At 45.1% G+C, this 26372-nt stretch overlaps 1 protein-coding gene across 1 annotated transcript in view; it reads left to right on the top strand.

The window, feature by feature from the left end:
- The window catches only part of PTPRF (protein tyrosine phosphatase, receptor type, F), a gene marked incomplete at its 5' end in the record, with an annotated part of 196489 nt that overhangs the window by 80985 nt on the left and 89132 nt on the right, over positions 1-26372 (top strand). The window contains 4 exon segments of the mRNA XM_009869044.1: positions 8087-8275; positions 10744-10752; positions 15678-15695; positions 24409-24519. Of these exon segments, the coding sequence (XP_009867346.1) occupies positions 8087-8275; positions 10744-10752; positions 15678-15695; positions 24409-24519 (327 nt within the window).

Here is a 26372-nt window from a genome sequence, read left to right as displayed (position 1 = left end):
AGTTTCTGTTGTGTTATACTGTGAACCCTTAAATGACTTTCAGCGCCGTACAATCTAAGCCCTTGTTAGTGCTTCATTAACTAGTTTCTCTGGTCTGTCAGTAAAGTGCTTGTTTTGATGTCTCTCTGGCTTTGAGTTGTCTGCAGACACTGCTCTATATTCATGGCAGAATAGTGGGCTTGGATTCAGAGGAGGAGGTCTGGGGTGGTGCCCACCTCTTAAGGGGCTTTATGTAACACTTCCCACTGCTTTAAGAGGTTGTGTCATCAGCTTGGAGAGGCTCTGCCCTGTAGCACAGAGCTTGTTTAACCTGAGCAGATAAGCTTCTATAATCTCCATTCTTGAGGTTTTTAGGTCTTTTAGATATATTAAGCCTAAATCTTGGGAAAACTTGACTTCAAGACCAAGACTACAATTGTGACTGTCGTTGTAAGGAAGCCGGAAAGGAAAACAAGAAGAGGCAGCCAGGGTGACTGAAGGATGTGATAGTAAAGATTTTGTAAATACCATCTCAGACTGTTGCAATCTAATCTGATAAAGGTGTAAATAATTGTTTTCTTCCAGGATGGATTGAGGTCTCCTAGCTGACAGCAGGATCCACAGCTAACATGTAACGAGGAGAAGTTGTTATTACTTATGGAGATCCCTAAACCAAGAACTGAAACGACGCGTTGTAGGTGCAAACCTTTAATTTGCCCAAGTTTGTGATTGAATACTTAGTTCTGGTCCGCTCCGAGTCAGCTTCGGCAGCTGTTAATCATCTTTGTGTTGTTGTCCATCAAGCACAGGTCACAAGCTCTTTTCTGTGAAGGAGAGAGAAAGGAATTGCCAGTTCACTACTGAAGCTGGGGCTAGACTCACTCATTTGAGCAGGTCTTACAGTGTTTATGAAGACCCTGGATCAGAGGAGTGCAAGACCATGGTGGTAGAAGCACCCTTTCTCTCCAGAGGGACCTTTCTTCTTCCTACCCTTGGGCTGTGCTTAGTGGACAGCTATGCTGGAGGCTGATAGCTGTTGCCTCCATCAGTGCCTCTAAAGCTGAGGCTGTTTTCTGTGTCCTAACCTTAATACAGGCTGGATTAGCTGCCCCGTGAGAAGCTTAGAGGTAGCTATGACTGATGTGTGGCTATGTCTGGTATATCCTGGAGGGCTTTGGTAGTGGCATGCTGCAGTGCCCCTCAAAGGAAAGGAGGATGTAGTTCGTAATGCAGAGCTGTCCCTGCATCTGTGGCAGCTTTTGTGCCGGCCACTTCATTGGGGCAGATTGAGAGGCATAATGATGCCCAAGACAAGGTTGTTTGAATGATAACAGCATCTCTTAAGAGCTAAGAGAAGCAATGTGTTTCATCCCACTGGGATACAGTGGCCTCTCAGGTCTGGAGAGCTGCAGTTGCACCCTGGGTGGGAGTGAGCGCTGGGTGTCAGTGCACTGCAAACGCAAGGTGCTCAGCCCTGGGGAGATGACGTTGCAGCAGTGACCAGATGTTAACCTTATCCCCCCACACCTGGGAGCAGCCCTGGGACTTGGCAGGAGCACAGGCTGAATCCACGTCGGAGCCCGTTGGGAGGCACTGCCGTGTCTTGCTCTTTGGAGGAGCACCTGCCTCTCTGCAAAGCTGTTCTGCTCGCCTCTGAGATAAACAGATGCTTGGGAATGGCCAGCTGTGCTACTGAGAGGTATCGGTGGCTTGTAAATGGGGATAATTGCTGTCCAGCTATGAAAGGACAACATTAGCAGCATCCTTCTGCCACTCAAAGGGTAGCACGCCAGGTGTTTATGGACTCATAACCTCTGGAATGAGCAGGTCCCATGAGCTCCCACGCTGGGAGCCCCCGGGGCAGCCTGACAGTTTATCCTCTTCTGCCTTGTCTAGTCTCGTATTTTCTTGAATTTTCCTCACAGTACTTTCTTTGTTTTCGACTGACTCAGATTCTTTCTTTTGTGAATTGTTTTGCTGCTGCTGCTGCTGTGATCTTTCTAAGAGATAGCAAATACTTTGTTTACTGTAAGCTCTTATGCAGTAATTCATGTGGTTACACCGTGACACAGAGAAGTCCTTCAGGAGCTTGTTTCCACACCCACCCATTCATCTGCGCCCTTCTCCCCACTTTCAGGAGGCGGCTTCAGCGTGTCACATTGGCGTGATGTCATACAAAACCGGCAGATTTGTCATTAAAAGCCTTGTCATCAATAGATGACTGTTTGTATTTTCTGCCTGCCTGAAACTGTTTTATACTCACTAACCCAGTAATTAAGACTTTGCTGCCTTTGAAACAGGTTGGTTTCGCTGCCCCACCTTTTCCTCGGGCGATTACAAGGCAGTGCCAGTGCCGAGGGGGCATTCATTAGCCTGCCTGAGACTTGGCTCCGGCAGCAAGCACGCACAAGCGCGCCCCTCGTCCCGCCGCTCCCCGCATGGGCAGTAGCCTGACACCGGGGAGCCTTTGAAGATGGCGAATTTGGATAGTATTTTTGGTGCCCCTCTTAGAAGGCTGACGCAGGAAGAGAGCGTCGCCTCAAAATGGCTGATAAAATACTCTTTGTGCAGCTTCGGCTGAACCTGAACAGAGCGGTGTCAGGCTTTTCTTATCATGTAAAACGATGCTGTTGTTCTGGGCAGCTGGATTGCTCGACTGCTTTTGATTGTCTTTCGGTAATTGAATAGCCGCGCTGTGTAACCTGTGCTGAAGGAATTAGGGCTGTTTATTCAGCAAACAGATGTCCTGGATTGTGGTGTGCTTAGGATCTTACTGGCTTGCATCTTTCATTAGTTAATATTGCCGACTACCCAGGCTATCCTCCTTGAGCTGATAATTTTGCATTTGCTGATGCGTTTCAGTGTCTCTAAGGGAGATTTGGAAGCTTGTAAAATTTGTAAAGTAATTCCGTTGATCCATCAAATACAAGTCCGTCAGTAGACAAGGTTTACTCCTATGTTGTATTGCGTCAAACCGCTACCTCTTATGGTTCAGCCCTGGTGACTTGAACTGGGTGAGATCCCAGTCTGCCAGAAAGGATGGGTAGGGGACATATGAAATAGCTCTTGATACGTGTCTCCTGCTCCTGTGCAGTGCTGACCACAGGCAAACACGTTTATCAGAGAGATCTCTGCCCTCAATCCATTTCCTGGCTTGTCCCTAGCACTGCATGCTCCTGAGTGGCTTCAGATAGCTGGCAGAATTGAAAACAAAGCAGCCTTGTGTTTTAATCATCCCTACCAAGCCCCTAAAATTGATGTTGGGCTGGAAGTCCCTCGGCTGACGCAGGCTGGCAGGAGCCAGTGGCCCAGATAAGCTGTTTCCAGCCCTGCATGGGGATAAGGCCCGATATCTCGCTTGAAATTAATTGAGAACACCCCATCCAGTGGGGCCGTGGTTTTGATAGACTGTACGAGATTTAACCTTACAGCTATAGCTGTAACATATAGAAAAGCTACTTTTTGCTGTTTCCAGATTACATTTGGTATCATTTTTTTCTCTCCCTCAGCAGTCAGAACAATTGGACTCATGATACTGAGCAGGCCTGGCTTTTATAGGAAGAGGAGTATAACAAATAACTCCTATAAATGTGGTTACAGTTTGCACTATGATTTCTAAAATACCGTTTCCTACGCTGGCACAGAGGAAATCTGCAGTGGTAGGGGGAAGGTTTTACAGGTCACTATATGACCCGCACACAGCTGTGTGGCTACAAGACCCGTGAATGCTGTATGAGGTTTGTACTAGTAGCAACCTGATATCCAACCCCTCCAACTTCTCTGTTCTTTGAGATATTACTAGTTTTGAGCAAAATCCTGGGGGTAATCCTGCAGCATTCAGCCCGTCAACAGCTGTGCTCACCACAGACTTCTCTGCAGGCCTTTTCTGTAAGCAGCTGTTATCCACATACTGCTCCATGCTGGGGGGCTGATCCGTATTTCTCATAAGACTTCAGTTGCAATTGCCTCCATCTCCCTTATCATTACTTGAGTGATGCAGAAAATAAGGATGCTCCAAGGGTTATATGTCTCAGGGCAGCATCCTCAAGAAAGGTAGTTTTATGGGGAGCGGGAGAATAAGCTGTGTAATTGCAGCTGCTCTAAAGGAGGTCTCAGCTCTGGTTTGGGGCTGTAGGAAAGGTTTCTTACCTTAGCTTTTCCCTTAAAGATGGGAAACGTGTAGCACAAAAGAGCTGTAAGAGAAGGGGGGTTAGATTTCTGTCACCTCAGAAAGGAGATTAGCAAAGGGAGCTGTCAAGTGAGCATGAGATATCCTCTGCACATGCTGTCATGCTAGATGCCAGAGGGACATTCCTGGCTCCTTGGTGACTGCTGCTAGCAGGACCCCAGCCTGGTCATGGATTTTCCGTTTCAGTTTGTAATTGCAAAACCTGCTCGCTTTTCTATCTCACTATTTCCTTTTCCTTTTCTCCTGCTTCTCTCTTCTCTTACTGCTCTCCTGTCATTCCTGCATCTGCTGCTATAGTCCATGGAGGGAACTAGAGCTTGCAATGCCAGAAAAACTTCTGCTTGTGCCTGGATTTTGTTTGCTCTTAACCTAATGCCTGAGATACACCCCTTCTGAAAGTGTCTGAAACCCAGAAAGAAAAACTGGTTTAGATAGCCTGCGCTTGAAAGCAGTTTCATAGCCTATTTTAATGTGTATTAAAAGCACGCTAGCTATCCTTGAATAAGACTAAGTGCTGACAAACTCATTTTATAGAAAAAGGGCATCTTCGTATTGGCATGAATAGGAGGATAGCTAGTACTGACGAGCTCCTTGTGCAGACAAGTTAGTACAGCTAGCGAGGGCTGAAAGGAGCCGAGGCATGACTGAGCCTCGTAATTAGACCTAGATTAGATTTTTGCCGGAGGGGAAGGCAAGGCAAGAACAGCTCTGAACTCCTATCGTCACCTGTAGTGTTTGAACACTGAGACATCCCTCGCCGTCCCAGTGAAGTCAGCAACACCAAGCCGGGCTGGAATGAAGCCCCATTATCTCTGCAGGAGCATTGCTGACAGGGCAGGTGTGGGCTTGTGCCGGGCTGGGCTCTGTGGTGTGACCAGCTCAGGTTTTCTTTACAGCCACTCTTCTCCAGGAGGGTTCAAGGGGGCTGCCAGAGCCACATGGTACCAGGCGAGGATGTGGAGTAGTTGAGGTCCCCTGTTTCCTGATGATACAGTCACCTGATAACCTTGGATCACCTCTGGAGAAGGTGCTCGTCTTCCCCTTGAGCTTGAGCCCCAGACACTGTGGCCTGGGCAGCAATACAGGTGCCCTGAGGCTACTCCAGAACTAATAGGAGGTGAAGCCCAGCCTCTGGGTGTCTGAGGTGCAGTCAGAGACCAACAGTCAGATTTCCCCCGGTATCTCGTCATGCGGTGATGCGACCTGGGACTGCAGCCTGCTGGAAGCACACTACTGCTCTTAAGCACCAGTGCTGCCTCTGTGTTTGATTGACAAGGGATCAAAGTCCTTGCTGCTGTGCCTTTCTGTAGAGGTAGGCATGCCAGTGCTGCTTGCTCGAGTTTTGGTGGTGGTGCCCCTGTGTGTCTCCAGCTGGGCATGGTGTCTGGAGGCTGAGGGTCATCACGTGGTGGCCAGCTGTGCCCTCTGTCCAGGTGTTGAGTGCCCAGCCTTCTCACCTGGGCACTGTAATGGCTTGGGCTTGCAGGAGGTGCATAGTATGGGAGCAACGTCTCTTTGGAGCCTGGAAAAGGCTTGCTCTGAGTTTTCCAATGTGGCAGAGGTAGCTTTTGCTGCCAGGTCTTCATATTCAGCATCTCTCTGTTGTACCCAGTGAAGTCAAGGTTAGATCATGTAATTTCTGCTCATCTGTGGCTCATCGCAAGCTGCTAATTTTGACTGAACAGTCACCTCCAGTGCAGCAAGCTGGTCATATACCTGTGGATAAGACACTGTGAAGCATTTTTCTGATCCCTGCCATTCCTGTGGGCAAAAGATCGCTACAGATGGCGAGAGATTTCTTGCACAAATGTTGGTTCCACATTTGCTTTTAGCTACGTGTAAAGCCTCCACACAGACTTTGGACAAAGTTAACTGAGTGGTACTTACTTAGCTCAGTGCATTCTTTGTAAAATCCTGAACAAACTAGAAAAGACTGTCAATGGTAATTATAGTCATTAGATTAGATCACCTCAGGATTTCAGCCTCCTCAGAGCAAACATCTGCTTTCAATACGGTAAATAGGAAGGTGCCACACTTTAGGCAAACTTGGCGTCAGTCCAAGGGAATGTCATTGTTTCCTGCTTTTCCTATGTATCTTCCTTTGCTTTTCAATCTATACCATGCTGTACTTCTGTGTGTACCCTTCCTTTGTTTCTTTCCAGCCCTGTAGCACTATGCATTGTGGTTGTTCAGTATTGAGTGCTTCTGTTGCTTGTTACTGAATGCTAGCTCTGGTGTCATTCCAGTTAAGCTCTATGTACCTTTTGTCTTTGAAAATCAATGGAGAGTAAATTAAAAAAGAACTAGTTTTCATGGTACCTTTCCTTTAAAAAAAAAATAATTCCATTTATGTTTGCTCATGATGAGAGAGGTTTCTAGGGAGGCTGGTCTGGCAGACAAAATACAGTTTGCGCTTTTAATAAGCATCAGGAACTGGTGGTTTGTTTGTTTTTTTTTCTTTTAGAAAATCTTGGATGCTTCAGAGTTACTCTCACCTAAACAGAAAAATTATATTGCAGGGCATTGTTTTGTTTGCAGCAGATGTTGCCTTGTGCTACAGAGTCTTGATTTGCAAACAAGTCAGAGATCTTGGGAATTCTCCTGAGATTTTAGGGAGAAATATGTAGGATTAGCCACCACAGGCTGTGTTTGTGCTGCAGGTGTGGCAGTACAAGGAAGCACCTGAGGTGGCCTATCGCTAGTACCTTCCTATCAGGAGTGAGGGGTATGGATCCAGATGTGTGGTGATAGCAGGAAAAATCAGATTGCAGCAAGTTCAGACTCCTCTGAGACTTGGGAAGATGCTGAGGTCTTGTTTGTTTTAACACTAGTGAGCTGGAAGGCTTGTAGAATTGGATTTGCCTTCTTCTTTGAAGGTTTGCTAAAGTTCCCTTAAAACAGGCGGAAAAAAAGAAACATACTGAAAATAATTGAGTTTCTGGTGCTTTAAAAGCTTATTAATGTTCTTCAAGTTCTTTTTTTCTAGGAAAGTATGTCCTTTTGATTGCAGTTCAGGCTTAACAGAGTACAGTACATCTTGCCACAGAATGAGTAAATGAGCTCAGTTCTGCAGCTGCTATTGAATGACGGTGTTGGAGCATGCCTTGGCTTATCGGTGAACGCTGCCTAATGTATTCCACCCAGCCTACCTGTACTCTGCAGCAGCAAACCCAATTAACTATTTTCCTACCTGCTATATGAATGGCTTTAGCAGTTGTGGGGGTGCTTCGTTTTATAGTAGTTCCGTACGACGTGCCAGAGCGTGCACTGGCCGTTCCTCGCACACCTCTGTTACTCTCTGCAACCTGGGAAGAGCACCAGAAGCTTGCCATGGCACAGTCTGGCGAGGCGGCTCATGAGCAGAGTGTGGCTCATTAGCTTTACGTTCATTAGTTTCTAAAAAGCCTTCTGAATCAGATTTGGGGGCACAAGGAAGAGATTTACAGTCTCTCCTACCAGTGTCACAGAATGTGCCTAGTCAAAAAAAAAAAAGATAAAATGAGCCTCTCCAGACCATTCGAAGGGGTTTACTGTTTAGCTGTTGTTCTTCAAGATGCCTCAAACTATTTGGCTTTGTGTTTGTCTGTTATTTTCAGTTCAAGCTCCCACAAAAAGGCAAATACCTGCTTTTACTGAATTATTAACAACAATCATATCAATGAAAATTATGGACGTTTCCCAAGGCAATTGATTTAAACAGAGTTAAATTTAGTGGAAGCGTCTGTTGATGTAATGAATGCTCATTACGGAGCCTAATGTGCTTTAAGGGCTTGAAAACCTTCTCAGTAGGGAAGTCAGGCTGCTGTTTTCCAGCAGAGGCACAGATGCTGTACAGTGGCACTGCTGTCACTACAACCATATCCCATCGCGATGCCCAAACATTTCTCTTTAACCTTGTGTGGGTTTTTTGTCTTGCAGAAGACCACCTCCCAGCTGGCTTCCCAACCATTGACATGGGCCCGCAGTTGAAGGTGGTGGAAAAGGCCCGCACAGCCACAATGCTCTGTGCTGCCAGCGGTAACCCTGATCCTGAAATCTCCTGGTTCAAGGACTTCTTGCCCGTCGACACAGCAACTAGCAACGGGCGAATCAAGCAGCTCCGCTCGGGTAAGGTAGCAAAACAAGTAAGCCTTCACTGCTTCCTCACACTTCCTTTTCTCTTTACTTGCTGCTGTTATTTTTTTTCCCTGAAATGCAATTCTAAACCCACGCGTCATTTTGATTTGAACTTGTTTCTTTTACCATATGAAAGCAGTTTTTGGAGCTGATCTTCTCTGGCAGGATATCGTGGCTTGTTAAAAGAAGACGTTAGAGTGGACGTGCCTTTTTGGAACACCTCCTGGATTCCTTCTTCGGTAGACCATCTTGACATTGCCCCAAACCCTTGGTAGGCTCAGACATTTCACTGCCAACTCCACAAGTCTCAGATATTTTTAATGGGAGCACAGTGCAAATCAGGACAGTGAGATACTGTTTGAGGTCTTATAGTCAGTGGTCATGTACTACTTCACTCCTTACATAGATTCTGCAAGACAGTGCTCTGCTTGCTGTTGAGATCTTTATCATTCTTGCAATGTGACCCACAAGAATAAAGAACAATCCAAGAAGCAGCAATTCTGTGGATTTCGAAGGAAGATGGACACAGTTTTGAAATATACCTTTTTTTTTTTGATTCTTTGGTTTGATAAGCCAAATACTGACTCTTGAAATAGAGACTGTTAGTTCTCGTGGGTGACTAAGAATGCACTCATTTTAGCAAGGAAATCTTGTTTTTCTGCTGCACTTTTTGGTCTCCCAGGACTGTAAGGCCCATTAGAGAATTAAAGGAAATAAAACGTCGCTTTATTTGCTGATGAAGTACAGCTCCCCAGCGTGAATTGTAGTGGCTATTTAACAATGCACAGCAGCACTTCACAGCAGCTTTAGTCCAGGGAAGAAAAGCCCACATTACCTTACATGAAGTACAGAAGGGAATAGAGCTGGAACAACCTTGGTCTAGAAAGGGCTCACGCTTAAATAAGAGACAAACTGCCTTGCTTGGCCACGACGTATCTCTGGGCACTCAGAGCTATTTATTGTGAGTGCTGCTGCCAGGGCAACACCATCTTCCTCCTAGCAAGGTGAACGCCTTGACACATTTCCCCATAGCAGGAGCCCTCTGCATAAATCTGATGATGCTTGGATGATAAGAAATAGGCTTGTACTTGGGGGAGTGGGTAATGAGACATCACTCTCATCAAAAATAGAACCCAGCCTGACACTCCTGATCCCACCTTGATGTACCAGTGAATGCTAATTATACTAATGCATTTATAGCTTATGAAATTTCCCAGTGACCTTTAGCTTATCTCCCCCACAACATGGTTTAATCTTGATCTGTTTGTGCTGAAAGAAAATATCACACTTGTTAATTATTCTGAGAAGCTTTAGGAAGCAGCAACAGGAAAGTGCGCATGGATGTGTTTCACTTCAGAGCTGACTAAATCAGCATCAGAAATTACCATAAATGAGCAGCAAGGCAGCTCCTGATGCACTTGCTGTACGTTCTCCAGCTTCCTTTTCGCAGGCACTTGGCTGCCTCTCTACCAGCTGCTTCACAAGTTTAGTGAGATAGAAAGTTTAAAAACAAGCTAGTAAACCCTGTCACTGTGTCCAAGTTTTGCTTCCTATTTGCTGTTCTTGAGCAACATCTCAATTGAATATTTCACCTGGGATTCAAACGCTAGAGCTGGCTGCTTGCTGAAGACACAGTAATTACCAAGGGAGGTGTCAAGGGAACCTTTTAGAAATCAATGAGCAGCACACATCCTCAGACTTGCGAAAGAAATTGATTAGCTCTCTAATGCAGTAAGGAAGGTTTCTGCAGTTCAGTGCAAGAGACTTCCAAATGTGAGTGAAGTTTTGGTTTTAGGGACCTGCCAAGATTCACCAAGGCTCTGCTCCACCCTGGCATGAATGGGGAGCAAGAAGTTTACTGCTTCTAACGGGCCAGAGATTCAACCCCTGCTTGCATTTGTGGCTTTTTCCTGTATTTGTAGGGCCTGCACTTCGAAGTGCCTGAGTCCCACTTACCTGACTGCACTCACCCCGTGTGAGCAATGTGATGGGTTGGGCAGGCTCTGATCTATCCTGCAAGGTGCTAATTGAGCTCTCCAGCTCTGCACTGTAGTGGGGCAGAGTTGTTTCTCAAAGAAAAGAATATTTAAATAGATACCTCATTATATAGGAGAGTTTAATAGTTTGCAAAGTCTCTGCTCCATTAAGATCGTATCTTCCCGCCAGCCTGGCATATCTGCATGAATGTCAGTTTATACTATCTGAATCTAAATATACGCTCATTTAATTTCATTTAATTAAAACCCAATAAAAGCTAGACAGATGTAATGTAGTTAAAATAGCTACAGCATGGTGTGAGCCCGGTATTGCATATATAGAGTGTCCGACCTTCAATGAGTACATAATATATTGTTATTCAGATGTACTAAATATAGGTCATAAAGGTCAAAGCAACTTTGGAGCCTGACTTAGAAAGAGGGGTCGAGGGATGATTTAATTTCTTCAAGTTCCTGACGTAGAATAAATAGGTACAGATAAAGAAGCAGCACATTTGGGAAACGTGCACTCTTCTGACACTCGGAGTTATGTGGGCTGGCAGTGCTCTGGGGGCTCCAGGCAGGTCTTTGAACTTGTGTGCAGTCAGATCATGTGCCCAGAGCAGCTCCGAGTATCAATTTCTGGGGGTCTGTTCATCTTCTGACAAGGTACGAGTGAGTTTGTGGTTTGAGACAATCAACCCATCATCTTAGGCTCTTTTAACTCACAAAGACTGGTGTCTGTAAGGAGCAAATACACAGTTCATAAACCTACCCTTTGTCCTACTGTCTCTCATTTACTAATTACGTCTATATATGGTGTATATGAATTTTCCTTATTAAACCTTCTGACAGCTTAAGACTTTACATTTAGAGGGCTTTTTTTTCCCCCTCTCTCCCCAATACACAGATCTTTCCTCTTGAGTAACATTTAATATTTTTTTTAGGTCCAGCTCTTGGGTAGTTTTGCCAGTACGTGTTGGGCTAATTGCTCTAGAGATGAGAACACAAATAAATACAGGTTTTCATCTGCATTATCACAGATCAAGGCAAAAGCAAGGCCTCTGACTCATGCTGGTCGTAGCAAAATTCTCCTTTGCTCATCCTGCTAATACTTCCCACCTCTTGTGAGAGGCTGCTTCTCTGCAAACGCAGCGACTCAGGAGAACTCCCTGTTCTCCCCCAGGGTGCATGGCTTCAGTCATTGCCTCTCAGCCATTGACGTGGGATCTAAAGCCAGCTCTGGACATGCTAACTCATTTAAAACCTGTTTAGTTGAACTGATTTTAAAACTGTCCAGACACCGTAGTATTGCAGGTGATGAACATATGAGTTCTGGCAGCAAGGGTTAGTGCTGTTCCTCTAACCATGTTTTAAAATTAGTTGATGATGTGGCAGAAACTCTCTGAGTGTAGATCACATTGTGCTGATGCTTCATGGTTCTTCTGTAAAGATTCTTGGGTCCCAAGCTCCTGCAGAAGTCAAAGCAACTCTGATGGTGTTCATATTCTCAAAATGCTTTCAATGAGTTTCATACTTGAATTGCTCGTCCACCTTGCTCTGCAGAAAGTTTATGAACAAAATGTCAGATTAGAATAAATAACCTTTCTGAATCTGAACATACAGCTGTCTTTCCCATGTAAGGAAACTCCATGAATTCATGGAGCATTGTCGTCTTTCATCTAGTAAAGAATTTGGTCTTACGACAAGTATCATTCTCTTTTAATCACCGTCAATTAACTGAGTTATGGAACCGTACCCTAGACCCCAGTTTGGCTTTCAGGCAATTAACTGCAGGTAAAGTACCAGAGAGGGCTCTGCAGGTGACTTCAGTCATTCTCTGTAAAAGAAGCAGCAGAAGCCAGCTCACCACATCATCTTGTCTTATTTATGTTCTCAGAATTACCAGCAACCGTTTTCGTTTTAGTTTTGATCCTGCTGTAGAAGCAGTACTTGTTTGGAAGCAAAGGGAATGCTTAGTGCACAAACATAACAGAACAAACTTGCAGAAAGGTGTGATGCCTGTCTCAGTGAAATGGCTGTGATGGCCTTATCCCGCTTCACTGGTGGTTGCCAGCAGTCACTACCCAGCAGAAGACATTCAGCTCCTGGCGAGAAACAGCTTGGATAAGGTGTATAAGCTGAAAAGAATGGGGATTGGGGAGTATTATCCAAAAGAAAACTCATGCAAGGATGGATGCTCTCTCAGGAAGGACTGATTGAACGAGGGTTGAAGCAATATCATGGTCAGCCAGTTGACAGCTGGAGTTTTATGTCCTGGAAGAACCTATACGGCTCAGCTGGGTCTTGCTCTGTGAGATGCACACAGCAACGATGCGTTCCACACAGACTCCCTGTTGCAGCTCGTGGCAAATAGCCACCTGTAGTACTTTCACTTCTGAAAATAGTTTCCCCCAAAACTGCTAAGAAGTAGCTGAAAACACTGTCAAGAGTGCTCTGGGATTCAGTGCTGCACTGCCCTAGTCTTAGCTGCAGCCAGCAAGAACATTAGTTTCTCTGTTTGTTGCTTTGGAGTGATTTTTTTTGTGGTTTGGGTTTCTACAAGCAAGTGGTGTGTTGGTAATTCTGGGGTGAGTTTTTGTCAGCAGAGTGAAGTCCCTTCTCCAGCAAAGCCTCTCCTCCATGCTGGGAAGTACTGATGCAAATAATCCCATGGGGTTTTCCAGTGCATCCACTTAAGTTTTGCCTTGCTTTGGGCACCTGGCTATGTGCTTCCAGTACCCAGAGGATGTCAGGGTCAGCATTCATTAGTGACTGAAATGTCTGTTATCATGAAGGTGAGATAAACTCTTCTTCCTTACGAGTGTTTCAAACCCAAGGAATTGAGTTTGAAGTTTGATCTTGGGGTGCTCTTTGGATAAAGTGGCCTGGCAATCACAGGGCACAGGTTGTCCTCAGTAACCGGTTGAGCAATGGCACCTCCATCACTTGATGGACTCACTTATGTTGGCGCTTTGTGGCCTATATGCTGTGATTTGGTCCCTTTGAGAGGGACCAGCCAGAGATGCGATGTCATATGATGTGAAGGGCAAATGGAAACTCTTGCTCCTTCTGGATGAGGAAATCTGGGGTCCAACAGAAAAGCCTTGTGCGCTCTCCGTAATGGTGTCCCCTGAGTGAAGAGTGAATGTCTTAGCTTCACAAAGGTGAGAGAGACTCAGAACAAACACTGTGCAAAATAGAGCAGGCCTCTGTGCTGTTCCCACAAGGGTTGGCTTACATTCAGAGGCCAGGAGGATTGGGATTTAGCGCAGGAAAAAATGAGCTGGTCACACGTTTTAGGGAATCTTATTTCAAGTATGCAATTGCTCCTAGAGCTCTGTGTAGACAATCGAGTGTTAGAGAAAGGGTTTAGCCTCTACAGGGAGTAGATTTAAAGATTTGCTGCAAATCTTTTCAGTTCCAGGGCAGAACAATAAACCCTATTTCAGCCAGATGAGAGAGAAGGAAGTCCTGTTTTCTGCCCTTTGGGCTTGTGCTCAAAGTCATTGCACCACCCCCGTGGGAAGTGACACACTGTGGTGATGCTATTCTTAACTGGGAATTGTGGAAGGGGACAGGGAGGGAGGGAGGGGGGAAGTCCTTGACCAAACAGAATAAAAATATCACTTGGCAAACTTTCCCAACAGGCAACGAGAAATAACCCTGTTTTCCGTGGCTGTGGTATTCCATGCGAGTATCTCTGGGTGTAACTGCTCTGTCAAGGGTAGCGGTAGTTGCTAAGATAGATAAATAAGCTGCAGATTTATTGTTGCAAGAGAGAGATTACCCACAACTTCAGTCTCTGCAAGATCTTCCCTGATGCTTCAGTCATCTGTGGATAAAAAGCATCAGAAAATATAACCAGCCATAAAGTTAAAATGGGGTAATGCCATCTTGGCAGAGGAGAATGCTAAAATGAAGTTTGTAATGCTGCTCCTGCTTAGAGAAGGGACTCTGCCTAAAGGAAAGGTAGTTAGGAGAGAAAAAGAATGAGTATAAATATTGTAATTACTTTTTAAGAGGCAAGTTAAACATGCTTAAAATATACCTTCTTTGTATTTACAGAAATTCTTTTCTGTCTTTCTTTCCCATTGGGTGATCATTGTTGTGGATAATGGAATGAGCTGTAAATCTGAGATACACGACACTCTTGTATGCATACTGGTATTTATTAATCAATACACTGAACATGATTTGACACACTGTGTCCTGTTTAACCCTGTTTTTCTGTCTGTTTAAACTCCTCAGTTTTCTTTGGTAAGTGCTTGGTATTCAGATCCTACAAATCTGCATAAAACCAACACATACCATGAACTGCCTACAGATTCAATCTGCATGAATCTCTCCCTTATACTAACAGCCTTCATATGTGCAAAATAAGACCATGGGGACAAAAGTGGGGATTAGAAGGGTTCCCTGCCAATTTGCCCAGCTGGAGCATCGCCCCTTCAAGAGTGCTTCATTACTGATTGTACGCTGAACTCAAGACACTGACCGGTGGATCCTGCACTTTCTAAATGCATTGACCTCATAAAACAAACCTTTATAGATCATTGCAACAGAACAACTTAACCTCAGTCCCAGAGAAGCCCTCCTTATAAGATACTCTTCATTATAGCATGTAAAATTATCTCCAGTGCCTTATAAAGAGGGTAGGGATTCCTTTCTCCAGCTAACATCCAAATTAGGCAGGAATAAGAGAGGTCTGGTTTGCGTGCCTTTCTTACGTTACCAGAGACTACTTCGTTTTGAAATATTTCTGTATATAAAGTTAATTCTGCATTACACCAATTCCTTTCCCGAAGGGAACCTGATGTAAGGGTTATGCGAATGTGGAGAATGGCTCAAAACTGATTTGTTACACTCTCCCCTTAGTGTAATTTCTTTAAGCGAGCAGATTTTTGTCCCACTGGTCATTCTAACCTCAAAGCAAAATTGCACCTAGTGCCCACAATCATGCGCTTTCCACCCCTCGCGCCCAGCACACTCACGGTCACACAGCCCCCAGGACACCCCCTCCTTGGTCTGTATGAGGAATGAAGGGGCACTGCACCATCTTCCCAACGTGTCCTCCATCTCAACTGCTTGAACAGGGGTGTGGGTGAATGCAAGCGGTGAGGCCAGCCAGCAATGCCACCTCAGCAGCTTAGTTTGGCCCCTATTTGTGAGGGTGGTGGCTTTAATGGCAAGATGCAGGGCTGGATGCTGCACTTCTGGAAGTGATGAGCTTTACTAACCACCTGAGAGTGTCACTGACTTTTATTGCACATCAGTTTCTTTTTGTTTATTCCTGTCGCGCTAATACAAATTCTAGCTTTAAAAAAACTTTCTGCTTTTTAGTTATAATTTTCTTCCTTTCCTCTTTGTACTAATGCTTCTCTCTAATCTTATTTGCATTCAAATTACCTCACCAGGTGGTACACCGATCAGAGGTAAGAATGCTGAAATGTGCCTCCAGTTGTCACGTCACTCCATCTCCTGTCTGCCTTGTCCCTTCTCCTCCAGTGTTTCTCATCTCCAGCTTTTACTCTCAGCCCTAACTCTGCCAGCGCTCTCGCTCATCCGCACTCTCCCGCTAGTGTGTTTATTTGGGTTGGGTTTTAGCGTGGTTTCTTGTAGACTCATCCATTGCGATTTTACACTGTTGAAAGGGGGTTATTCAACGGAAAGTTTGCAAACTGGAAAAATGATCCTTGGCCTCCACCATGGGAATGTTGATGTCTCCTCCAAGTCTCTGAGCTTCCTACACAGTTGTGGCCTCTGAGGTTTTGTTTCTAGGGGGTTTTAGACGGATTGCTTTGGTGTAAGTGTAAGGACGTAACATTTTCACAAGAGAACAGTCAAATTCTTCTCTGCTGCTGCTGATGGGCATGAAAATCTAATCAGAAGGAGATAAATTCTTGAAAGTTGGAGCAGAGCTGGCTCTGGGATAAGCAGCACCCTTGTTTGCATTCCTCATTGTTGCCTTTCAGGTGTGCTAACCCTCTAATATCACAGCAGAGTGGAGAACCCCTGCCCCAGACCCCCTTTTCTGAGCTGACGTAGCTTTGCAGCACAAAGATTTATTTTAAATAGAAGAATCAGAAGCACATTTGACTGCTTTAAGCCTTCATTAATTAAACCCACTCCTGATTTGACAGCCCAGTGTGCATAGTCCCTGGCTAGTGTTCACAGCCTGTATGCACTAGTAATGAGTTTCCAATTGTAATGTTGTCTTTTCTAGCCTAAACACTCAAAACCATCTCCTTAGACTAACTTTAGTATGTTAATCAGCATTAAATGCTTAGGCCCTTCTGAATTCTCTTGTGATTTTCGTTACCTGTGTTGACTGACCCCTGAATTTCTCGGCAGAATGACTACCACCTACAAATCAAAGCGACTTCACTCGTTCAGTTTTCACCCTTCTCCCCTTTCTTCTCTCTTTTCCCTGAATCACTGCTGGAAGTTAATAATCTGACTCTTTGGAACTGGTTCTGTTGCTGGGGGTTAATGTTTTCAGCTCCTGTTAAGTGATTTTAGAGTGAATGTGAATTGCCGTTTGATGTGTATTTGCATTAAGTTGCCTCCGTAGCAAATCTGGGTCAGGGAAAAAGACTGCAAACCTTATTTTTATATGAATGGGCTTATATATCTGTCATCCCTCCCTTTGGAACGCTGGAGATTGACAGCTGTGATGTTACAAGCTCCTTAAACTATTTCTTCATCTCCTATTTCTACTGCAAATCCTAAAACGAAATGACAGATTGAATGCTAACTAGCGAAGCGCTCCGAGCTCCCAGGCGTGCATGCCGAGCACGCAGCCGTCCCGGGGCCTCACTGCGCGCCTGCCCTGTCTGATGACATTAGTGACTCAGCACCAGAACCACATGGATGCTCCATACGTCCTGCTTGGGAACTGAACACATCTCTGTGGAAAGAACCATCCATCTCATAAAACATAAGCTCCCCACACCCCTTCCCACCCCCGTTTGAGTCCTGATGAGGTATTTTAAGAATGTTCTTGACATTATTTTAAATATATGTGTCCTGTTTGAATGTCAAAGATGACATTTCTGTGAGAGCAAACAGAAGCCATGTGCTGCTCTCTGACTTCTCCCAGAGGATTTCTGTCAGCCTAATGCCTTTTATTTAAAACGGAGGTCATTGAATTTCTAAAGATAACGACAGATTAGATTAAAGTGCTTTTATGATGGTGAGGTTGTGTCCATGTAGAAGTGACTTTTCTGCCGTGTTCTATACCCAGCTGCACTCTTGTTCCTCATTAAGGTAAGTTTGATGCTTTAGAATCCATTAATTTGGTCTGAAAGGAAGGGTGAACTAATGACTCTTAACAGACCCTTTTGGTAATAATATTTCGGGGGGAAGGGGTGATTTTGGTCTGATTTAATTGCTGCTGTGACTGTGTTGCTGGGAGTTGTGTGTCTGGAGTACTTGGGAGGTTTGACCGTTACCTAAGGGCTTTTGTGCTGGCGCAGCAGAGAACCCACTCCCAGGGAGCAGCGTGAGGTTAGCGAGGGGACAACCTCAGAAATTCTACCACGCACCCTTCCGAACAGAAAGAGACTTTTCTCTCTGAACAGCTTCATCCTTTCTGTCCAAGACATCACTGGGTCCCTGAAATGGAAGGAGCTCCCATCTATAATTCAGAATCTCTGTTTGTGGCTTCAGTCTTAACCCCTCCAGGACTTGCCCAGATAGTAATTTAATCTCAAAACCCCTATCTGTTCATCAGAAAGACATGGAGCTGGCAGATACTCATCGGATTAGGCAATAGCTAGCTTCTTAAGGTGACCCACAGATAGTATCAGCAAATCCATGCTTAAGCAAGTTCCACCTCGTTCATATTTTCAAAGAAGAATAAAAGATGTTCGTTTCCAGCATTTCTGTGGAATTGAACTCTCTCAACCTTTTGTGAAACCTGGATGCATTTTCCTGCCCCCGGCTGTAAGAGAGAGCAGAGAGCACAGTTGTGTTTCTGGTGGGTGCTGGACTGAACAGGCATTAGATTGGATGCACATGAGGAGGTAAAGAAATACCATCTCAGACATTATCCCTCTCCAGTCAGATTTATTTGTTACTTTTCTGTCACCACAGGAAATATCTGAGGTTCCTATACATAAGAGTATTTCTTCCCTGCAGACATCAGCATAGCAGAGGTCTGTCTGAATTAACTTTAGATCAGCTCACTTGGGTGTCAGAAGCTGTCTGTCTGGGAAGCCAGGTAAACACCCACACCGACTTCTGTATAGCTGCAGCTAAACCTTTTCCAGTCCCGAGCGAACCGGTTTAAATATAGCTCCAGTATTTCAATGCTGTCCTGTGAGCTGGAGCGTAAAGCTATCCAGAGAGATTAGAGGAAGCTAAAAGAATTTTACTGTCTCTTTTTGAGCATGTGTTTGTACATTTGATTGCACTTTGTATATGATAGGGTTTTTTTCCTGTTTCTTGAGCTTTTCCAGTCACCAAAAAAAAAAGGCAAAAAGAAAACAATTCAAAAATGAGAAGATGTGCTTGTCGGAGCAGACAGTGTTGGGGGGAGGTTGCATGGGGTAGTACCTGGAAATGTTTGTAATGCCATGTTTCTTGCTGTCGGGATTCAGATTGACTCATGTCCCTTTAGAAGCACACCGAGGCGTTGCTCTACATTTGACAGTGCTGTACTTTTGCTTCTGACACAGAGTCCCTCGAGATCTCCTGTACCTGCTGGCGAGAGATCAGAGCACCCTGACACTCCTCTGTCTAGAGGCGACCCCGTGCTTCCAAGCATGTTGGGTCTCCTCTGCTCCCTCTCTGCCTGAGTCCAGCTCGGTGGCAGCAGTCGGGTGCTGTCAGCAGCTGCCCCTGGTGCACAGGAAAGTGATTTCTCAGCAGTGCTGCCATCCAGAACAGACTCCTTCCATGCCAGTCACTGGCCTCTCAGGCATAATGACCATAATGAACGTTAACAATGAAAATATATTTGTAGTTACCTTGTTTTGCATAACTGGCGATGCTGATGGCTGATGGAGGCTGGGTGCAGTCCTCTATAACAGCTAGGAGATGCTGCTGTAATTTACAAAAAGCAGTGAATACGGGAAATGCTTATTTTCATTGTTAGTGACTTCTGAGTGGTTTTGGTATCTTTAAGTTTTCACAGCTCCCACAGCTAGTGTTGGTTATCTCAGGCAGCAGCCAGAGTGTCAAAGTCCAATTCCATCTTTTTCAGGACTTCACAGTGTCTGTTTCTCCATCTTATTCACATTTATGGGTCCTTGTTTGGTCTGGGCATGCCTCTGGCCATGCTCCACAGCTCCCTGGATTTTATTAGGAAGATTCTCCCTTTCTGGGAGGGAAGTTTTAGCAGAAGGAGGGTTGGGACCCACACCTGAGCACTGGCTGAAGGGATGGCTAACAGTACTGGTTCAGGAAAAGTCAGGTGATGTTTCTGTGGATGACACTGGTGGGAAGCCAGGGGGGAGAGAAGGAAGGGATTTGGGGTAAGCCACGTGCTCTGATGTGCAGGGTGGGCAAAATTTACCTCTTCCCTGGTCAGGTAGCAGGGTTCATTAACATCTGCACTGCAAGTCCTTTCCTTAGATGAGTGCTGTGACTGCAGCCTGGTTCTTCTGACTCTTGGGTACTTATGGGAGCATTTAGTTCCGTGTCTAATTTTATAACCAGGGCAAAAGGTCAGTTCCCCTGCTCTGAGCCAGTGGGGCTGAGACTGTGAATGCTCTGCTAGAGAAATGGGGCTGCTCCCACTGCTGGGGATGGAGATGTGACCTGAATAGATATGGAAGAACATCACCCCAAGAGCTGCTGTGTTTAGCGCTGCGTGGTGCTCTCTGGAAGAAGAGAGCACAAGCACCCAATGAGCTCCAGAGCAGGATTTCGCAGATCAATTTGTATGGCAGCTCAGAGCTTTTTGCATTTGGTTTGTCACCTAGAGGAGAGTGACAAGCCCTCCATGGCACAACAGTACCCAGTGCTGCCAAGAAGCTGCTCTTACCAGGGTCTACTTTTCCCATGCTCTCTCTGCAGTGCGCTTTTTAAATGCTGCTTTTAACCACTGTCACTGCAACTAATGACTCTGCCTGAGCAGAGGTATATTTGAATAGATAAGTATCTTGGAGAGCTGCTAAGGGGGCTGCCATCTGTGCCCAAGTTTAAAAAGCCAAAGAAAAAGCTAGGAGAGGATGGAAGGGACTGGCAAGGAGATACCAGCACAGAGTAAAGAACCTATAAGGGATGCCTGTCAGTCAGCAGGGCTGACTCCTGCCCGCAGCCCCAGAAAGCTCTGCCTTGTCACCCTTCTCCCTGGCACTGGAGAACAGCCAAGGGTTTTTCTCAGGAGCTGTCAGCTCTCTGATAAGCTGAGACATGTTATCAGGAACAGATCTGAGCCGCAAGCAAGATTGACATGACATAGCAGCGTGGTAAGGAATGGCTGCCCCTCTTGTGCTGGAGCTCCACTGTGGCTCAGGATGAAGAGGCAGAGGTCTGGTGGTGCTCAGCAGGGAAGGGTTTCGCGCTGATGCACACGTACCACTGCAGAGCCCCACGAGCTCCCAAACGAGTTGTTCGCTGCTCCTCTCTACACATGTGCACGTCCTGATGGTAGATGGTGCTCATGCATCCACTGAAGCCACGCTGTTTGATTGCACATCAGGACTCAGCCATGCAAAGGAGAACAAGGCACCTGGCACGAGAGCACTGGAGAAGTCCATGTGTGAAGTCTGCAGTAACATCCCGTGTGAATAAGGCCTTACTCAGCAACTTGGGCAACATAAATCCCAAAGTAATGAATAAAAGTAGATCAGCCTTCCTAGCTCTGGTTTGCAGAGGCGCAGAAGATTATAAGATGAGCTGTTGACAGGGTTAGGAATAGAAATCGGATCCTTTGCACTTGTCAAAACAAAGAATTCACTGCGCTTTTGAGGGTCTTTGGATGCAGCTTCCATAAACTTCAGGGAAAGGAAGCACTCAGGACTCAGTTCTTCCTTTCTTGTAGCAACTTGGGTCCTGTCCAGCCTAGACTTGAACCCTCCAAGAGATGAAGCTGTTGCCTTTCTCTTTTGCCTGGGCCTTTAGCATTCTCCATTTAGGAAGATTTTTCCAAGGCTCAGACGCATTTATGTCTCCAGCTTTCTGATCCCAGCCCTGTCTGACCTTCTTGAATTTATTCATAAAATCTCTGTACCCTGAGATACCTTACGTGTTCCTATATCCATCACGGAGTTGTAGGTTGTCCTCAAGAAAACCCCTGTAGTCCCATGGACTGCCATCAGTTTAGCGTGATCCTTCCACTTTCTGCTAGCTGTCCGCTGTACCGCGGGATCCGTCTGTTTGTCCAGTGACGATTTGTTGCAGTAACTGTTTTCTTTCTGGTTCAGTTTAGAGGTTTGCATTAACTTCCTTCTGCTTTCTGAGTTCTCTCCTGCTCCTGACGCATTGTAGTTTGAACAGTCATACCAACCCAGGCAAAACCAGAATCCCTTGCCTGATGTCCCCGAGCAGTTTGCAGGCAGTTGGTGAAACGTTACGTATTTATTGTACGATTCTAGAAATTGATCCACGTTGGCTACAGAGCTGACAGGCAATAACAACGTGTAACCTTAAACTCCTCTCTGCCTTCATTTTCTTCATCCTCTTATGTTGTCCTCTTCTCTCTCCAACACCAACGTTAAGGTCCTTAAAGATAAAAAGTAGTTTGACTAACCAACATTTAAGGGGCATGGTGATCACAAGCAGAACGGGTATAAATACCAGTGATGTGTATTAAATGGCTCAAAAGGGCATGTAAAAAGGTATGTGTTCATGGCAGAATTACCTTATCTAGGGCAGAAACCACTACCTGTCACCTGAAGCTGACTCGGCTTTCAGCCCAGCCAGCTGATGAGGGCCACGGGCTAGATCAGAGATAGGGTCTTTCTCAGGGTGATAACATCCACTCTCTTTTGGCTTTTTAAGTTTGGGTATATTTTGCAGCAAACATCTTTTCCAGACCAAGGTTGATGCAAGCACTCAGGGTGAACTCGGCAGCATTTAAGTAGAAATTAAGAAGAGGATAATACATGGTGAATTCCAGGAAAATCTTCCTGACGGAGAGCATAACCTGTCGGTGGCATCAATTCCTTGAGGAAGTGGTGAAAGACCTATCACTCGGCACATTTAAAATGGAATTGGACAGAACAGAAGTACATTTACAACAGGGAGCAATCCTCTGCTGGTCCCCAGGGATGCACAAGATAACCTAATAGGTCTTTTTCATTTCTAGAATCCCTGGTTCTCTGTGCCTTTTCAATGCTGGGAAGTTTCGTCCTGCCCTGTGCCTGTCATGCAGCTGTCTGCTTGAAGATGTTTTTCCCAGACAGCAGGTGGACATTCGATGTTCTCCCTGAATTAAGCAACAGTGCTCTGTAGGCTTTGACCTGTGGGTGTCCGAAGAGCACCACGGCTGGGGAATGCTGGTTAGTCCTTTTGTTAGTAGGTGGAAAGACTTCTGCAAACAAGCTTTCCCTGTCTAGCTGAAGCCTCATTTCTAGCACTAATGTAACAATAGGGAGGGCTCTGTACATCATTTTTATTATATGGCAGAACCCAGGGAAGTTCATTTTTCCCCATGACATATAGACTTACGCTACAGTCTCAATTTATCCTTCTAAATAATGTAGGTGGCAGTGGTTGATTCACATTAGTTTTTCTTCTGTTCTGATGATATGAAAAACTGAGATTGACCTCTGCAGCTTGAACCAGCAAGAAGGGAGAAGGCAATTTCACCAGCTATTCTCAGTGCCGCTCTCAGTGGTCGTTTTGAACCGTGGCAGGCAGAAATGAGTTCAAATCCTTACAAGCAAAGGGGTTAATGTTTTCTTTAAGTTCAGTGTATGGTTTGTGAGCAGAGTTTCCTTCTTACAGGCAGTCCTAACCAGCAGCATCTGAGGACTTGGAGGCAATTTAAAAATTGTTCCCACGTTGCCTGCGGGAAGCAGAGCTAAGCACCAGCCACTTCAGTGTCTGGCCAAGGGCCGTTAGCTCCTGCAGTGCCGGCTTGCTGTCGTGTGCATCCTGCTTCTTCCGTTCTCTGCATCCCCATCTTTTAGTCTGCATATGGGGCCCAGTTGGGCAAGTTTAGGTGTGACCAGGTTTGCAGTCCTCTGTGCTAGGCAAGAAGCTGAATGAAAGATCAGCCTCCCAGGCTTCGTGCCAGTGAACTGGGCTGTGCAGGTGAGAGAAAACCTCCTGAGACGAGCGCTCGCTTCCGTGGCATGGGAACTCTACGCGTGCCCCAAGTAAATTGCTACTCTTTGCGCTCTACCAACTACTGCCATTATTTAGAGGTGCTCCCAGCGCATCTGTCATTTTGAGGATAGGATCAGATTGTGTCCTGAGGAGCCTGCAGTCCGAGCTAGCCAACTCTTTCTGACCCAAAGCTAGAGGAGCAGACCCTGCTGGGACAAAGGGAGGGCAGGTTTCATGCAAGCGCCGCGTGGAAAAATGGGGGTATCGCATTGGTGTATAACTGACGTATCAGCCTGAGTTTCTAATCTTTTTATATCACGTATAAAGAAATTTGAAAGAAGATCGCTGACGTGAGGAAAGCTGGCAAAAGGCAAAGTGTTTTCTCGAAAGAGGATGTCTGTTGGAAGGAGGGGTGGTGAGGTGGGGGAGACGGAACTCTTGACAGTTTCTGCAGGAAGGTCGCGATTTGTTGAGTGTTTGCTAGGCTTTGTGTGCATCAGATAAGAAACAAACAGCTACAGTTAGTGTGCTTTGTGCTTGATTGTTTTGATTAAAGTCTTATTAAAGGTCCTTTTATTAGACAGGAGTCTCATATGAAACTGTAACTAATATGTGTGTACGTGTACGTTTTTTCCCTTTATTGAAGCAATGAATCTAAGTGGTTGAGGTGGTTGGAAATACATCAGTAACTGTTGCCCTGTACATTAAAAACATAATAATAATCAATTTCACAAGCTTCTAGCAGCAAATTGGGTGCTGTTTGGCTGCATGCTGGTACTCTGTAGGTCCAGGGAATATCACACTATGTTTATCCGTGAAGATACATTAAAAATATGGGGCATGGTCTTGCTTATCTGAGGCCAGTTTTTTGATGACCATATTTGCCATAACCTGAATTGTCTGTGTCATCTTGTTTGTGTACAGGAGCTCTGCAAATAGAGAACAGTGAGGAGTCAGACCAAGGCAAATACGAATGTGTTGCAACCAACAGCGCGGGAACTCGCTACTCTGCCCCAGCCAACCTTTACGTTCGAGGTAAGAGCAGCTTCCACACAAGGAGATCCCTCTCCTCCTGCCCAGAAAGCTCCATGGCTTTCAGCGAAGGAGTATGTTCCTTGTCGTGGTGCCCTGATCACACTTCATGGATTGTGTGATGTGACGCCTTTTGTTCAAAAACCAGCAAGTTGAGTTCAAGGATATCTTCGGTCCGTGTTTGGTTTGATTCACATTTCTGGACATCTGTTTTTGCTGTTTATATGCTGTTATTTAAAATGCTGAAATATGGGCAGAACTGAAATTCCTCTTGCCCTTGAACTCCTTAACTTTGTATCATAGTTATTTTAATTGAGATCGAGGGGTGCTTAATCCTCTTAGTATAAATTAACCTTTGGTGCAGTAGCATAAAACTGGTCATGCTCTCATGAGCCAAAGGTGCTCAGCTATAGGTGAGCTAATATTTAGTCCTCTCCTTTAGAATATGTATCTTTAAAAACTGAACAACGTTTTGGACTTGTCCTAATCCATCTTATATGCATCAATGATTGAGCTTCTGGGTATTAATGGCTCACACTGGGAACCTGCTGGAAATTAGCCGCAATTCATGTAAAGTGATTTTTCTAATGGTTATGCCATGTTGCCCATTTAAAACTGTTTTCAACATACCGGAATAACTAGGTTTTACATTAGGGCGATCTCCTGCCAGTTTTCTTTCTCTGCATTATAGGTGTTTGAGTTAGCTTGGAGAGAAGCAAGGGCTAAATTCCCTGTACGCTTTCTATTAATTTCGACCAGAAGAAAATGTGCTATTTCATATGAATCTCTATATAACCAGAGCCACTAGTCGGCAACCCCTGGGAAATGTAGTTATGGATTTTCCCAAGAAGAGAAAGAAGATTCTTGTGCTGGTGCAAGCTATTGTTTGTTAGGAAGATAGATCCAGATTTTATTTCCACTTAGTAAATCAACTGTCTAATAATAAAATCTCATCTTCATTTCTTCCTTCCTCTGTTTAGAAGAAAGAAAATATAATCTTAAAGCTGCGTATGCATTGGCTAGTATGGAAAGAGGACATGAGAGTGATTAAGTCCTCACATGCTGTGTGTTTGCTTCTAGGGGTGGCTTCTGGCATTGTTTTCTTTCTGGGGGACTGCTTTTCTATTTTGCAGTGTGATTTGGATTATAAGAGTCTTTTTAAGACTGGCATATCCAATTAAGCATATTCAGAAGATGGAGCTGTATCTATGCAGTGGAATCACTCATTTCGCTCTCACAATGTAACTATGGATGATTTTAAACTCCCTGTGTTCTTGCAAGTTCATTTTTCAGGCAAGCTGTACTAAAACTCATCCCAGATTGTCACTTTGCACTCTGAGGGAAAGGACCCGAGTTACCAGGTCGTCGCATAGGTGTGTGTGGATATCCAGCCGTTCTGCAGCAGTATTTGGGATGCTTTTGCTGCTTGTGACAGACTCTCAATGTTGTGTTTTCTCTAGAAGTGTGGCTGAATAAAGACACAGGAGCTTCAAGAAGTAGAAAAACCTCCTTTTAACAACTTCCTGATCTTTTACTAATGAACACTCTTTATTTAGCAAGTGAATCCTGGACTCGGGAGTATACTGAAGAGTATACTGAATTTTCTGCTTGACTTACTGCTCAGTAAGGTTTGTCCATCCTATTTGGACTAGGGATGGGCCGTGGATGGTCGGCACATGTGACAAGTTCCTGACATTCACCAAAGAAAGCATGTTCTTAGACATATGCTTTGCTGATAACTGTCAGTGCTGCACATGGATTTTTGGAACAAGCCTTTTTATTGCACGTAGTCTTTACTATGTCAAGTCTCCAACTTGTGTGATCCTGATAAAACTCTACTGTATATGGAAGACAGA

This window comes from Apaloderma vittatum, unplaced genomic scaffold (genome assembly GCF_000703405.1).
Source record: "Apaloderma vittatum isolate BGI_N311 unplaced genomic scaffold, ASM70340v1 scaffold735, whole genome shotgun sequence".
Lineage (NCBI taxonomy): Eukaryota > Metazoa > Chordata > Aves > Trogoniformes > Trogonidae > Apaloderma > Apaloderma vittatum.
Note: the sequence above shows the minus strand (reverse complement) of the source record. Positions and strands in the feature narration are given on the sequence as shown.